General features: G+C 46.9%; 1 protein-coding gene across 1 annotated transcript in view; it reads left to right on the top strand.

Annotated features, from left to right (window-relative positions):
- The window catches only part of LOC143526571 (cytosolic carboxypeptidase 4-like), a 70,211-nt gene extending 58,109 nt beyond the window's left edge, over nt 1-12,102 (top strand). Inside the window, 9 exon segments of the mRNA XM_077021044.1 lie at nt 3,375-3,808; nt 6,569-6,652; nt 7,087-7,170; nt 8,479-8,627; nt 11,138-11,225; nt 11,631-11,763; nt 11,848-11,916; nt 11,918-12,002; nt 12,089-12,102. Of these exon segments, the coding sequence (XP_076877159.1) occupies nt 3,375-3,808; nt 6,569-6,652; nt 7,087-7,170; nt 8,479-8,627; nt 11,138-11,225; nt 11,631-11,763; nt 11,848-11,916; nt 11,918-12,002; nt 12,089-12,102 (1,140 nt within the window).
- The last annotated feature ends 3,974 nt before the right edge of the window (nt 12,103-16,076 follow it).

Below are 16,076 nucleotides of genomic sequence, written 5' to 3'. Positions count from 1 at the left end.
CACCCCCCAATCCCCACCTCCCCCTCGCTCCTGTCTCCACCCCCAACCCCCACCTCCCCCTCGCTCCTGTCTCCACCCCCCAATCCCCACCTCCCCCTCGCTCCTGTCTCCACCCTCCCAATCACCACCTCCCTCTCGCTCCTGTCTCCACCCCCAACCCCCACCTCCCCCTCGCTCCTGTCTCCACCCCCAATCCACACCTCCCCCTCGCTCCTGTCTCCACCCCCCAATCCCCACCTCCCCCTCGCTCCTGTCTCCACCCCCCAATTACCACCTCCCCCTCGCTCCTGTCTCCACCCTCCCAACCCCCACCTCCCTCTCGCTCCTGTCTCCACCCCCAACCCCCACCTCCCCCTCGCTCCTGTCTCCACCCCCAACCCCCACCTCCCCCTCGCTCCTGTCTCCACCCTCCCAACCCCCACCTCCCTCTCGCTCCTGTCTCCACCCTCCCAATCCCCACCTCCCCCTCATTCCTGTCTCCACCCCCCAATCACCACCTCCCCCTCGCTCCTGTCTCCACCCCCTCCCAATCCCCACCTCCCCTTGTTCCTGTCTCTACCACCTCCCCACTTTCTCGGTAATTAGCTGTGGAGTAAAAAATTGTTTATTTGTAGCAAGGACTGAATGGCTGCACGTTTCAGCACACGTTTCAGATGTCCACACTGATATAAGGACCCTATGGTGTGTTTTTGTTTAGTTCATAGCCTCTGTGAATCACAGCAGTGCACTTCCACACTGTGAAGGGTGTAACTGACAGTTGTGATCTCTAATTTTCAGACTGTTGTTTTGACAGTCCAATGACTCCCCTGTTTAAGATTCTCCCAGTGGACTTTCCCATGAAAACATTGTCATAGCATGGGTTTCTCTCTCTCTCTCTCTCTCTCTCTCTCTCTCTCTCTCTCTCTCACACACACACACACACACACACACACACACACACACACACACACACACACACACACACACACACCTCAGTAATGGCTTTAATGACATTTCAGCAAGATGGGATTTAGTGGATTCAGAAGTGGCTTCTGCTTTGCCTAACGATGACCTTTTCAGCTGCTGCTGTGCCTAACGATGACCTTTTCAGCTGCTGTGCCTAACAATGACCTTGTCATCTGCTCACCCCAAATAGGGCCTTCACAAGGCCTGGCACAGTGCTGAGAGTGAATACATTTGAAAAGTCTGATCTAAGACCTCAATTTAAGACAAAAACTTTTTAAAAATTAGTTTAGCATCATTATTACAGGCACCAGGCATTCAAAACAGTGATGATTCATCTGTTGACTGTATAATTAAGTGTTTTTTGTTTTACAAACACCAGACGTGTGCTTCCTCTAAGATGCTGGGGTGATTGGAGAGGCTAAATGAATTGAGCTCAAACAGGATCCTTAATTTCTAGATGTAAACTGAAAGACTCCTTTTGTCATTGTGGTGGTTATTGTCTTCATGGAGTTGTGTACTCAGCTCAACAAGTTGCACTATTCCCTCTCCCAAAGCTAATCACAGAACACTGTCTTACCTGTTTCTCTATCAAGGTCCTTATTAATAGAAATATGCTGCCATATCACAGTGCTGGATTACGCTGAGTCTTCTGTTATTTATTGTTTTTTTTCTGGTGGAGGGCCTCCCGGGCCCCCCGGGGCCTCTGTTCAGTGTGCACACTCACATCTCTTTCAGCAAGTCTGGAGGGGATAGAATTCATTTATATTTATTCACTCATGAAAGTTTAGTCTCCCCCAACATATTTTGTTTCTTCGAAACACTTAAGATCATTCAAACACACTCCAAACACACACGTAGGACATCATGATGGGGAGTGTGCTGCTCTATGTTGTGTATGGTGAGCTGGACCGTGTGCAGAACTCCTGAGGTGAGGCCCACCTTGTGCAGACCTCCTGAGGTGAGGCCCACCTTGTGCAGACCTCCTGATGTGAGTCAGACTGTGTGCAGACCTCCTGAGGCGAGGCAGACCGTGTGCAGACCTCCTGAGGCGAGGCAGACCGTTTGCAGACCTCCTGAGGTGAGGCAGATCGTGTGCAGACCTCCTGAGGCAAGGCAGACCATGTGTAGACCTCCTGAGGTGAGGCAGACCATGTACAGACCTCCTGAGGCGAGGCAGACCGTGTGCAGACCTCCTGAGGTGAAGCAGATTGTGTGCAGTCCTCCTGAGGTGAGGTAGACTGTTTGCAGACCTCCTGAGGTGAGGCAGATCGTGTGCAGACCTCCTGAGGTGAGGTAGACTGTTTGCAGACCTCCTGAGTTGAGGCAGACCGTGTGCAGACCTCCTGAGGCAAGGCAGACCATGTGTAGACTTCCTGAGGCGAGGCAGACTGTGTGCAGACCTCCTGAGGTGAGGCAGACCGTGTGCAGACCTCCTGAGGTGAGGCAGATCGTGTGCAGTCCTCCTGAGGTAAGGTAGACTGTTTGCAGACCTCCTGAGGTGAGGCAGACCATGTGCAGACCTCCTGAGGCAAGGCAGACCATGTGCAGACCTTCTGAGGTGAGGCAGACCATGTGCAGACCATGTGCAGACCTTCTGAGGTGAGGCAGACCATGTGCAGACCTCCTGAGGTAAGGCAGACCATGTACAGACCATGTGCAGACCTCCTGAGGTGAGACAGACCGTGTGCAGACCTCCTGAGGTGAGGCAGACCATGTACAGACCTCCTGAGGTGAGGCAGACCGTGTGCAGACCTCCTGAGGACAACGTGCTGTTCGGTTTTCTCTCCCCATGTGAACTCGCTCTGCTTCTGCACCTGATGTTCACTCCTTATTGCCCAGAGCGACCAGCCCAAACATCCACATCATGGCTTATTGAAGACAGACCACGGATCATTTACGACAGCTGGACCCAGACCACTGAACTGCTATAAGGGCATCTGGGGGTATTTTACAACTGTGGGAAATGAATTAAATGACCAAATCTATGAAGGGGCTCACATTTTTGAGGTCCCTAAAAAAACAAGCTTATTTCTGGCTGGTTGTAAACTCTGTTTATTTTGTTTATTTTAAAAATATTGTTCATATTGTTTGTTGTCACGCCTTCCATTAGGTTGTACACGGCTCCTCCGTTTTCCATCTCCGTTCTCTGTTTGGCCACATTACTAAGATAATGTAGTAATGTAGGTAACATGGGAATCCTAGCAGCTGGACACGTGTGGTGTCGGGGGAGGAAGAGTGTATGATATATGTGTGTGGTGGTGTGTGTGAGGTGTGGTTGTCTTTTGAGTGATGCATAATACACACCAAGCCTGGTTCCCTTGGTTTTTCTGTCTCCTTCCTGCTGGCTTGCAGGAGGTGGTGTGAGATCTGTTCTAGTGTCTGTTCTACTGTCCTGGATAGCTGTCCCAACCAACCAACCTGTTTTCCAGGATCTGGACCTTGAGGAGACCTCAGACAGGGGCAGTCTTCAGAACGGTGACCCTGACAACAAGACTCGAGCCAGCAGAAGGGCCCAAGCATGCTCCAGACTGGCTCCCTCAGTCCCAGAAAGGCTCTCCTGCCCTGGGGTTGGAGAAGACAGGGTCCTGGGCAGAAAAGATGGTAACCTCCAGGCTCGAGATGTTTGCAGCCACTACCTCTGTCGCCTGGACCGAGACCAGGAGGACGAGGACAACATGCTAGATAGGTTGGTGGGGACGTATGGCATCTCCACCCCCCACCATGACCCCCAGCTCTACGCCACCACAGCCGCCAACACCAAGTCCATTGCGGGGTTCTCCTCTCTGGCCTTTCCTGACTTCTGGGGTCACCTCCCCCCTCAAGGGCCAGATCCCATGGCTAGCAGGAAACCTCACATTCAGAGGTAAACGTTATCACGCCTCCTACTTGGTGCGAGCTCTACATGTTTGTGGTTGAACTAACTCAATTTTGTGGGAATTGTAATGAGCAAAAAAAGAGTTGCTGAAAATTAATCCGGACCCTGACTCTGGTTTTGCTGAGCTGTTCTTCTTTTTAAATACATTTTAAGTCCTAACTGGACTGTTGTGTATATAAGAGCGTATGTACGTGTGATCCAGAGAGGGGATGACTAATCCTTCCAGGGGTTCAGCGGCTTCTGGAAACTCTCTGGCCTGCGGATTTAGTCCCATGTCACCATAGCCTAGCACAGCGCCTCCGATATGTTCATGAACACTGAAGACTTTAGGGTGCTGGGGTTCAACCAGAGGCCAGAGCTCTGTGTGGTGAGCCCTGGTGATAAGCCAACACTCTGATGCTCTGCTACACCCATGTGGATTATAGTGAGTATATGAGGAATCAAGGCTTGTCAAGCATCTGGAGGCAATGGTATGGTAAGAACAAACAGAACCCCCAGAATGTAATATTGGTGGTTTAGGCTACGTCCACCATTGGTGGGCATCTCAATGAGCACACAGACAACATGCTCTGCTAAAGCGCAGTGGAACTACCACTAACTACCTTGGCTTCCTCTTCCTGTCCTTGCAGAGTTTGCCTAGACGCATCATTTTCTGACCCCTTTGGTCAAAAGTTTCTTTCTCCTAAATGTCCTTTTTTCTTTCTTACTTTCCTTTGTTCCTTTCTTGTGCAAAGGGACGAAGAACATTTATTTGAGTCATTTTAGCCTGCTCTGTTTTTGCTGAAGGGTCAGATAAGAAACTATGGGTTCTATTAACACCCGCTCACTCTGAGAAAGGCTTTATGTTGGAGGCACGAGACAGAGCTGTCAGCCAGTGGCAGAGACACCGTGATGGAGGTGAGCTTTCTAATCCCAGGAGACATACTCTCATGACTGCACAGCCTCTAGATAAGTGTGAAACATTGTGGCTGGGTTTATTTATGTCAGTTTTTTTCCTCCTTCCTATTTTAAAAGGCTTTTGTTTGAAGCGTATATCCTGCAAATATGCAGCGTGTCGTTTGTGTATTTCTAGGTTGAAAACTAGAAATTGTGCTCTGGCTCCTGGCTGTGTCTAGATTCCTCTGACCTGTGAGTCACATGGATGATCAGACGAAGGAGGGGGGCAACTGATTGGCCATTTGGGGGTTAGGACAGAGGGCTGATTGGCCATTTGGGGGTTAGGACAGAGGGCTGATTGGACAATTGAATTGAGGCAGAGTTTCAAGACTTGCACTGAAGGTTCACACAGGTTTTCTGAACAATGATATTTGTTTCAGGTGGATGAAAGCATTGTGAGTAGTCAGAGAACCTGGCAGCAGCAGCAGAAATATTGTTTGCTCCTCTGACCCCAAAGAGTAATATTAGTGAATATCAGTGAATGGATGTCGTCTCTGGCCAATATTTTCGTCTCGTTTTTATTCGTTGACGAAAATGTCCATTAATTTCATCATTGTTTTTATCCCCTCGTATAGTTTTTTAAATTTAGTTATCGTCTCATTTTCATCATGAAAAAAAGGTTCGTTGACGAAAACTATGACGAAAACTATTCGTCAACGAAATTAACACTGCTTCAAAATAGACAGTGAGAGTTTTGAAGAAGCCACCTTTGGCTACACATGGCTAGAAATATCATCAGCAATTTCCAATATTATTCCCAGTAAATAGACAGGGGCGGTATTTTATTAAATCCAATAATTTATGGAGTTCCTGAGAGGGATAATATTGTTGGTGATCCTACAGAACGGAGAGAGATCTCTATATCAGCAGGAATGTACAGCCTCTTAGATTTAGATTCTTTCTTGGCTAGTGGATTTTACAATTTTGTCCACCAAGCAGAAAGCTTACACAGAAAGAATAAAATGAATAATTATCTGACATAAGATGACGTAGCTCCTGTGTGAAGCTGACATAACAGACATGTGTGTGGTCCACTCCTGTTCTGATGGTAACCTCTGTGGTTCTGGTCCACTCCTGCTCTGATGGTTAGCCACTGTGGTTCTGGTCCACTCCTGCTCTGATGGTTAGCCACTGTGGTTATGGTCCACTCCTGCTCTGATGGTGATGTTCTAGAGAGGTGGCCATAAGAATATAGACAACAAATGGCGCTGAATGGTTATAACCATAAAATGTAGCGTTTCACCCCATTTGGCCAGAACTTTAATTTTGTAAAGTGCACATCTCACAATAAAATTACCAAATGAAATGTACCTGTGTGCTTCATTTTTTCTACTAATGTAGAATTAGTAGATTGTTTGGGCACTAGGACCCTGGGGTTTCTGCTAGTGAATCCTGATTGGTTGGTGAGCTGATGCTGGAGAATCATAAATGGTAGTGAAAAGAGTATACAGGTGTGTGATGTGCATGTGTGTGTGTTTGTGAGAGGCATGCATGTGTTTTTGCTGGCATACGTGTGTATGCGTGTGTGTGCGCGTGTGTGCGCGTGTGTGAGTGTGAGTGCATGCATGCAAGTGTACATGTCAAACGGCCCATGGAATTCTGACAAGTGTAATTATATTTAAAAAATGTCTGTGATTTCATCACAAGAAAGCATGAAATGTTGGCGTCTATGATAACACGTCATTGTCCATTAATTCAAGCCTAGTACATTAGTTTAATCAGACTCCCCTCCATGTCTGATAATTGTAGGCTGTCATGGTCTATGGTGTTCAACTGTGCATGATAACCACTTTGATTTTCTTTTATTTTCAGAAAGAAGGTTTTCGAAGACCTGCGTCGGTTCCTCTGTCCTGAAGAGGTCATCAATAAAGTTGTTTTTGATTTAGAGGATTCCAGGTAATGACTTGTGTTCTTTTAAAACTACCATCTCACAAGCTGTTATTATGAACAGTTCACATCACACAGTTGTAGAAGAAACCTCATTCTAGTAAACAAGACAGCGTGTACTGTACTGAAACGTGAAGTGTCGAACACTGGGGCTGCTCACTCTTAGCAGACGATGCAGCAGACCGTCAGAACATCAGAAGAAAGAGAACATTTAGTCTCTAAAGCAGACAACAGTTGAGAATTTCATTTCAATATCCTCTAGGAATCTACAGTCTCTCTCTGACCTCTCTGTATCTGTCTTTCTATCTCTCTGACCTCTCTATCTCTCTCTCTTCCTCTCTGATCTCTTTGTATCTGTCTTTCTATCTCTCTGACCTCTCTATCTCTCTCTCTTCCTCTCTGATCTCTTTGTATCTGTCTTTTGCTCTGTCTGGCTCTCTCAGTTCCCAGGAAGTTTCACCAAACTCCCTCCGTTTCTTCTCACGATTTGAGAGTGGGAATCTGCGCAAAGCCATTCACATACGCACGTGAGCCTGATACCACATACACCATTCACATACGCACGTGAGCCTGATACCACATACACCATTCACATACGCACGTGAGCCTGATACCACATACACCATTCACATACGCACGTGAGCCTGATACCACGTACACCATTCACATACACACGTGAGCCTGATACCACGTACACCATTCACATACGCACGTGAGCCTGATACCACATACACCATTCACATACGCACGTGAGCCTGATACCACATACACCATTCACATACGCACGTGAGCCTGATACCACATACACCATTCACATACGCACGTGAGCCTGATACCACATACACCATTCACATACGCACGTGAGCCTGATACCACATACACCATTCACATACGCACGTGAGCCTGATACCACATACACCATTCACATACGCACGTGAGCCTGATACCACATACACCATTCACATACGCACGTGAGCCTACATACCACATACACCATTCACATACGCACGTGAGCCTACATACCACATACACCATTCACATATGCACGTGAGCCTACATACCACATACACCATTCACATACGCACGTGAGCCTACTTACCACATACACCATTCACATACGCACGTGAGCCTGATACCACATACACCATTCACATACGCACGTGAGCCTGATACCACATACACCATTCACATACGCACGTGAGCCTGATACCACATACACCATTCACATACGCACGTGAGCCTGATACCACATACACCATTCACATACGCACGTGAGCCTGATACCACATACACCATTCACATACGCACGTGAGCCTGATACCACATACACCATTCACATACGCACGTGAGCCTACATACCACATTCACCATTCACACACCATTCACACATTCTGTCACTAATACACACACACACACACACACACACACCACACACACACACACACACACACACACACACACACACACACACACTCATTCTGTGTCCTTGGGCATCTTTGGTGGTTCTCCCACACACCCCCTCTCTCCTGCTGCCACGTGTGTGTGCTTGTCTGGGCTGCGGTGGTTCTGATGAAGTACACCTGATGAACACGACACTGTAGGCCCTTCCACACACACGCTGGTAAAGAAACAACTCCTGCTTTCTTCTCCAGGGGCCACAGATAAGCATGAAAATGAAGATGTCTCACCTTAGATGAGGTGTCTGGCAACCTTGCGCTTTTCATTTGTTTTTCTTTTTATAACATTTTCATAACATCGTATTTTATTCCTCCATGTGCCCCCCCCCCCCCCCCCCCCCCCCCCCCGTGTTTCTGGCCCCGTGTGACGGCGGTCAGGTGTGAGTATGACCTGATCCTCAACGCTGATGTCAACTCCTCCTCCCATCACCAGTGGTTCTATTTTGAGGTCAGTGGGATGCTGTGTGATGTGCCCTACCGCTTCAACATCATCAACTGTGAGAAGAGCAACAGTCAGTTCAACTACGGTATGCACCACCCACACCACTGCACCACCCAGACCCCCCACACCACTGCACCACCCACACCACCCACACCACTGCACCACCCAGACCCCCCACACTACTGCACCACCCACACCATCTGCACCACTCACACCACCCACACTACTGCACCACCCACACCACCGCACCACCCACATCAACACACCACCCACATCACCCACACCACCGCACCACCCACATCACACCACTGCACCACAGAAGAGTGATGCCTCTGTAGTTCTCACATCGGCTGAAGTCCCTTTTTCTGGAATCTGTAATGAAATGGCCCTCTCTGGAATCTTATTCTTTTCCCAGATCTTTAAAGAGCAACATGTTGACAGACTTTTAGTGCTATTCTGAACTATTCTTTTACATTTGGGTCTTTCAGGTTGTTGATGTTATATCTGGTCGAATCATTCACGTTATATCTGGTCAAATTGATGATGTTATATCTGGTCGAATCATTGACGTTATATCTGGTCAAATTGATGATGTTATATCTGGGCAAATCATTGACGTTATATCTGGTCAAATTGATGATGTTATATCTGGGCAAATCATTGACGTGATATCTGGTCAGTTCGTTGACTTGATGTCTGGTCAGATCATTGACGTTACATCTGGTCAGATCGTTGACGTTATATCTGGTCAGATCATTGACGTTATATCTGGTCAGATCGTTGACATTATATCTGGTCAGATCATCGATGTCTGGTCAGATCATTGACGTTATATCTGGTCAAATCATTGACGTTATATCTGGTCAGATCGTTGACATTATATCTGGTCAGATCATCAATGTCTGGTCAGATCATTGACGTTATATCTGGTCAGATCATTGACGTGATTGTCTGGTCAGATCATTGACGTTATATCTGGTCAGATCATTGACGTGATGTCTGGTCAGATCATTAACGTTATATCTGGTCAGATCATTGACGTGATGTCTGGTCAGATCATTGAAGTTATATCTGGTCAGATCATCGACGTGATGTCTGGTCAGATCATCGACGTTATGTCTAGCTCTGCACTTCTCCTCTTCTGTTCTTGCATGGTGGACTGATGCAACCTCTCCTCACTCCATCAATGAATTTCCTGAATCTTCTGCACAATCTGTCTGGTTCTCTGACACCCACGAGAAACCCATGTTGCCAGATGGACACACTTCCTCCAATCACGGCACCACAGTCAGCCTCAGTCCATTCCTCGGTCCCTTTGTTTTGTGCTTGCTGCTACATCTGTGTGTGTGTGTGTGTGTGTGTGTGTGTGTGTGTGTGTGTGTGTGTGTGTGTGTGTGTGTGTGTGTGTGTGTGTGTGTGGCACACCCTTTCCTGTCGTTAGAGTATAAAATCAGATCACCCATAGCTCTGCATTTCACCTAATATCTGAGCTGCCTACCCTGCCTTCTCAAACAATGTCCATGTGTCTCTGATACGTTCTTTTCTGGTCAATAAAATGGATATCGATGTTACATTTTCCGATGTCTGCCTTTTAATGTAGCACATCATAATCCCTCTAAACAAAGGCCCTTCCTCTTCACTGGCTTGTGGTGAACTGTTGTTGATGTTTCTGTAGCAAGCAGTGGATTTACAAGGTGGGGTTGCTGGTGTCATACCCAATCCTCCTGCTTTTTCTGTCGGAGCTCGGACAGTCCTCTGAGTTTAGACAGTCCTTGGAGTAGATTAACAGAAATACATCTCAGAAATGCAAATTAGAGACAGACTTACATAAATTCATACTGAGGACTAAGGATTCATACTAAATGAAAGTATACACACTTATCCAAGCATACTTGTATTTTACTGGCTTCTTGGCTTTTATTGATCTCCTGCCAAGATGCCTGGTCTGCACTGTCTAGATCTCCAAATCTCCACTCTGATCCTGCTGCCACTCTAATCCCACCAGCACTCTGATCCCACTGTCACTCAAATCCCTCCGTCACTCTGATCCCACTGCTGTCATGGGATTAGAGTGACGGAGGGATTAGAGTGGCAGCAGGATCAGAGTGGAGATTTGGAGTCAGAGATCTAGACAGTGCAGACCAAACATCTGGGCAGGAGATCAATAAAAGCCAAGAAGCCAGTAAAATGCAAGTATGCTTGGATAAGTGTGTATACTTTCAGTTAGTATGAATCCTTAGTCCTCACTCAGATCCTGCTGCCACTCTAATCCCACCATCACTCTGATCCTACTGCCAGTCTGCCACTCTAATCCCACCGTCACTCTGATCCTACTGCCAGTCTGCCACTCTAATCCCACCATCACTCTGATCCTGCTGCCACTCTAATCCCATCGTCACTCTGATCCTGCTGCCAGTCTGCCACTCTGATCTCAATGCCACTCTGTTGCTGAGCAGCTTTAGGGTCAGCTGTAGAGTTCCACTTTCAGTATGTAAGGTCAGGGTGAAAGAGCTGATAAAAGATTAAAGTATTTGTGTTTGCGTGTGTGTGTGTGTGTGTGTGTGTGTGTGGTGTGTGTGTGTGTGTGTGTGTTAGGCATGCAGCCTGTGCTGTATTCAGTTAGAGAGGCGCTCGAGGGAAGACCTCACTGGGTTCGGGCTGGAACTGAGATATGTTACTACAGGTGAAAAGACACACACACACACACACACACACACATACAATAAGGAGTCTTGTTCAAAAAGACCTGTCATTAGACCGGTTTTACACAGTGGTTCATTTGAAAGTGGCAGTGATTTTGGGACTTGGTCTTCTGTCTGCAGTTGTTATTTTGTCACATAGAGTTGAGGCTTCAGATTTAATAAGCGCTTTGTAATGGGAATATAAAAAATAATTCTGTCAGTATTGGCTTCCCCACAGTAATGGAGTCATCGATTCCCTGTCTGAATTGCACTTTGCTTTCAAATCATACCTGAGTTCAGTTCTGCACTCTTCCAAGCATCCAGTCAGGGACAAAACCATGAAAGAAAAAAAAACCCCCATGTACTCATCTTCATCTTCCTCATCTTCCTCTTCCTGTGGGCCTTAGGAACCATTTCTGCTTTGCTGGAGGTCCGAGAGATCACTCATTTTACACCCTGACCTTTACCGTGACCTTCAGGCATGAAGACGATGTGTGCTACTTAGCGTACCATTACCCATACACCTACACAGCTCTGCAGGTAGGGGTGTGTGTGTGGTGTGTGTGTGTGTGTGTAAACCTATCCCTTGACTGAACTGATTTCTTCTGACTTTGGCTGTGCCAGTCACACCTGCAGATCCTGGAGCGTTCGGTGGACAGGAGGAAGGTGTTCTTCAGACATCAGACTCTGTGTACAAACGCTGGCAGGAAACCCCTGTCCTGTGGTCACCATCACGGCCTGCCCCGCCTCCAGAGACTGGAGGCATCTACACCAGCTCCGTAAGTCTGTGTCTGCTGTGTGTGTGTGTGTGTGTATGTGTTTACATTGCACTATGTGGTGTTCTTGAGGTCACCTCTTTTTGTAGGCTCTTTTTTGTAGGTAGTATAAAATCACTCCTCCAGGTAAAACACTGGAGAATTTTTTTGGAAACTTGAAATTGATCTGTTGGCTTGATCAATTTTTAACTTTAAGTAACTGTTAGAGAAAAGCAAAGAAATGTACCAGTGAGGTTTGAACTTGCTGAATTATTATAGCAGCATATCAACCAGTTCAGGACACTGGAGTTTAACCTAATTATCAATAACGAAGCTAAAACACAAAACAAGTCGAGCGTTCCAGAAGAGTATGGAATAAATTAGAAATGAAAATCTGATGTGATCGCTTATTACATGGAGAGCTGTGAGGTCTGAAAATGACCGTCTGGACATTAGAAGACAAGCGTCTGGACGCTAGAAGACAAGCGTCTGACGTTAAACACTTTATAATGGTTTTAAATTTGCCGCTACTACATGGATATTTCCTGATGTTAATTTTAGACATGCGTCCGGTACGACAGCTCTATTACCTTTTACATGTTTACACAGGTTTACTGTGAAAGGTGAGAGAGATGGTTGTGAATGAAGAGGAATTATTAGTGAGAAGCTTTCAAAGGGACAGAGAGTATAGTACAGTGATGAAGAGGAGAGCTTAGTGAAGAGCAGGAAAATGGACAGAGAGAGGGAGGGGAGAGAGGGAGAGAGAGGGAGAGAGAGATGGAGACAAAGAGAGAGAGGGAGAGAGCTAGAGTAAGAAAGATAGAGTGAGGGCAACAGAGAGAGAGAGAGAAAGAGAGAGAGGGGGAGAGTTAGAGAAAGAGAGGGAGAGAGTGAGAGCAACAGAGAGGAAGAGAGGGCCTGAATGAGGAGGAAAAAGATGGAGACGTTGGAAGGAAAGAGTCTCATTTTATTTCTGCTTTTAACATGCCCTTGCTGAATTGCCTTTGCTATTTGCCCTTGGGGGAGGTCTCCTGGTCCTGGGGCTGTTCTGTTCATTTATTAGTTGAGGTGAACTTTGTTGGATGGCCACTGGGAGGAGTAGAGATTGAATGAACATAACAGAGCAGAACTTACCCAGAAGGCATTGCCATCTGGTGCAAATCACTGAAAAAATGTCAGACAAAGCTATTTGTAACACTGAGTAGGAGTAAGACAACCTTCCCTCAAACCTCCACTGCTGTACTGACTCCCAAGGCTTTCTTCTTAAAGTGCCAGGTACCCTCTCCTCTCTGACTGAGATCCAGTAACCTTCTCCTCTGGGATTGGGTCCCAGTTAACCTCTCCTCTCTGACTGAGATCCAGTAACCTTCTCCTCTGGGATTGGGTCCCAGTTAACCTCTCTTCTCTGATGAGGCTCTCCCCATCCAAATTTCACCATAATGGTCTGGTTTGCCACTATTTCTCCTCTGATAATGGATCTCTGGAACAAGTCCAACGGTACATTTTCCAAAACCTAAAAACACCTGTTTTTCTGAGGTGTGGGGGAGGTGTGAGGAGGTGAGGAAGGTGTGAGGAGGTATGAGGATGTGTGAGGAGATGTGAGGAGGTATGAGGATGTGTGAGGAGATGTCAAGGAGGTGTGAGGAGGTGGAGAGAGGTGTGAGGATATGTGAGGGTGATGTGAGGCAGATGCGATGGAGATGTGAGGAAGGTGTGAGGAGGTATGAGGATGTGTGAGGAGATGGGAGGGGAGATGTGAGGGAGGTGTGAGGAGTTGAGGAGGTGTGAGAGGGGCTGGAGGTGTAAAATAGGTGTGAGGAGGTATGAGAATGTGTGGGGAGATGTGAGGGAGATGTGAGGGAGGTGTGAGGAGGTATGAGAATGTGTGAGGAGATGGGAGGGAGATGTAAGGGAGGTGTGAGGAGGGGCTGCAGGTGTAAAGGAGGTGTGAGGAGGTATGAGAATGTGTGGGGAGATGGGAGGGAGATGTGAGGGAGGTGTGAGGAGGTGAGGAAGGTGTGAGGAGGGGCTGGAGGTGTAAAATAGGTGTGAGGAGGTATGAGAATGTGTGGGAGATGTGAGGGAGGTGTGAGGAGGTGTGTACTCAAAAGTCACGCATCTGTGTGGAGTTTCACACTCATGCCACTGTCCTGGAGGCCCTGCACATGGACTGTTTCTGCAATTCCTGCTGAATTTCTCAGGATTCATGCAGTTTCTTGTGTGCGCTGGAGTGGCACGTGTCTACCATCACACTTCATGTGGGACGGACCGTGCTGTGATAAGCCTCATCTCCCAGTAATGGAATGTGTAAAAGTCTCCATCATGACCAGTGTTGGCCTCATTAAAATAATATGTGGGAAAGATTTAATGAGGAATGGGAACTAGATGTGGAGTTGTGGTCATGACTCAGTATGGGAGTATGGGAGCGATTTTGTAACGGTCTCACACTGGACACGTTTTTACGCAGACATGAAGAGGGTACTGACGGTTCCTTCACGTTCATGATAAATAATTGTGATTTGATGGAGGCTTCGTGGTGAGGCGATGTCATCATACTGCAGGCACGAGTCACGTGCGCCCAGACAGCAGACATGAACCACGTGTGCTCAGACTGCAGACGTGAGCCACGTGTGCCTACACCAGGGGTTCCCAAGCAGGTCTAAACTGTGCTTCATCCTCTGAGCTTAACTAAACCGAAACTCTTCTCATTTTCATCACACACTCAGTTTACCTCTGAAGACTCTCATGTCATGTAAAAAGAGCTCTGTTGGAGAGAAGTGTGAGGTGGTTCTGACGTGTGTGAACCTGCTCGACTTCGGGCCCAGGAAGCTGAAGTGTCAGAGCTCACTCCAAAACCCTCTCACCAGTCTCCCAGGCCCAAACACTGAAGTCAGTCTTTGTGCCCAACTTTGCAGTGATATCTTCAGCAGTCTTGTGCAATAGTCTGTGTTTGAGGAATGTCGTCATCTTCAGCACTGAAGATCTTCTGCTTGTCTTCCACTCCCTTTGCTCCTTTGGTTCTGTTTCCTGTCGGTTCATCTCGGTTCTTTGGTTTGGCGCTGATATGTCCAGAAGAAACCAGCGGCCAATCAGCTGGGCCTAAGCACGGTGTGTAGTGTGTGGACTTTTGTGGCATTACTAACACATTTGACAACATTAAAATACAATATGTTACCATACATTAACATACTGTATATTAAAATACAATATGTTAATTTACATTATAATACTGTAACATTAAAATACTTTAATATGCATTAAAATACTTAACATTAAAATATAATACTTTAACATACTGTACATTAAAATACACACACACACACACACACACACACACACAAACACACACACACACACACACACACACACACACGCACACACACATTCACATACGCACACACACACTCGCATACTCTCAGTATGCATTAGCTGCATCTCTCCCCCCTGTCCTGCTGTGTGTCCTCTCTCATTCACCTGCATCTCACGCTGTCTTTTGTTAACTTTCACAAAGAAAACAAAACACAGCATTAAATCATAAGTACATAATCAAAGAAAGCACCAGGTCACAGTTGAAACAGCCCCATCTTCCCAGATTAAGTCTTGGAAGATTAATTATGGACATTAAGAACAGGGTCAATGTGCCGGGCGACTCCCTGACCCTCTAAACGCAGGCACATGTCTGTGGTCTTTGGGAAAAGCAATGTGCAAACAAAGTCATTGAGCTTTGGCCAGGAGCGGATTATACCGTAATTAGCACCCTGGGCGCTTGACTGAATGTACAAGGTACTCTTTCAGCTATGGGGTGTGTGTGTGTGTGTGTGTGTGTGTGTGTGTGTGTGTGTGTGTGTGTGCGTGCGTGCGTGAGCGTGCGTGCGGTGCGTGCGTGCGTGCGTGCGTGCGTGCGTGCGTGCGTGCGTGCGTGATTTTTAATCACAAGACAACTTACCCAAGACAAATTTCTTGTTAAAACGGCTCTTTGCATTGAGATTCTGTTCAGGGTCTTGGGTATGATTAATGTTGGACAGCTCCCTCCTGTGGCAGGGGCAGAAAATCAAGACAGTGGTATTTGTGAGGCTGCAGTAATTAGGACATGAGACA

Source organism: Brachyhypopomus gauderio, chromosome 11 (genome assembly GCF_052324685.1).
Source record: "Brachyhypopomus gauderio isolate BG-103 chromosome 11, BGAUD_0.2, whole genome shotgun sequence".
Lineage (NCBI taxonomy): Eukaryota > Metazoa > Chordata > Actinopteri > Gymnotiformes > Hypopomidae > Brachyhypopomus > Brachyhypopomus gauderio.
This window is presented reverse-complemented; position numbering and strand designations above follow the sequence as displayed.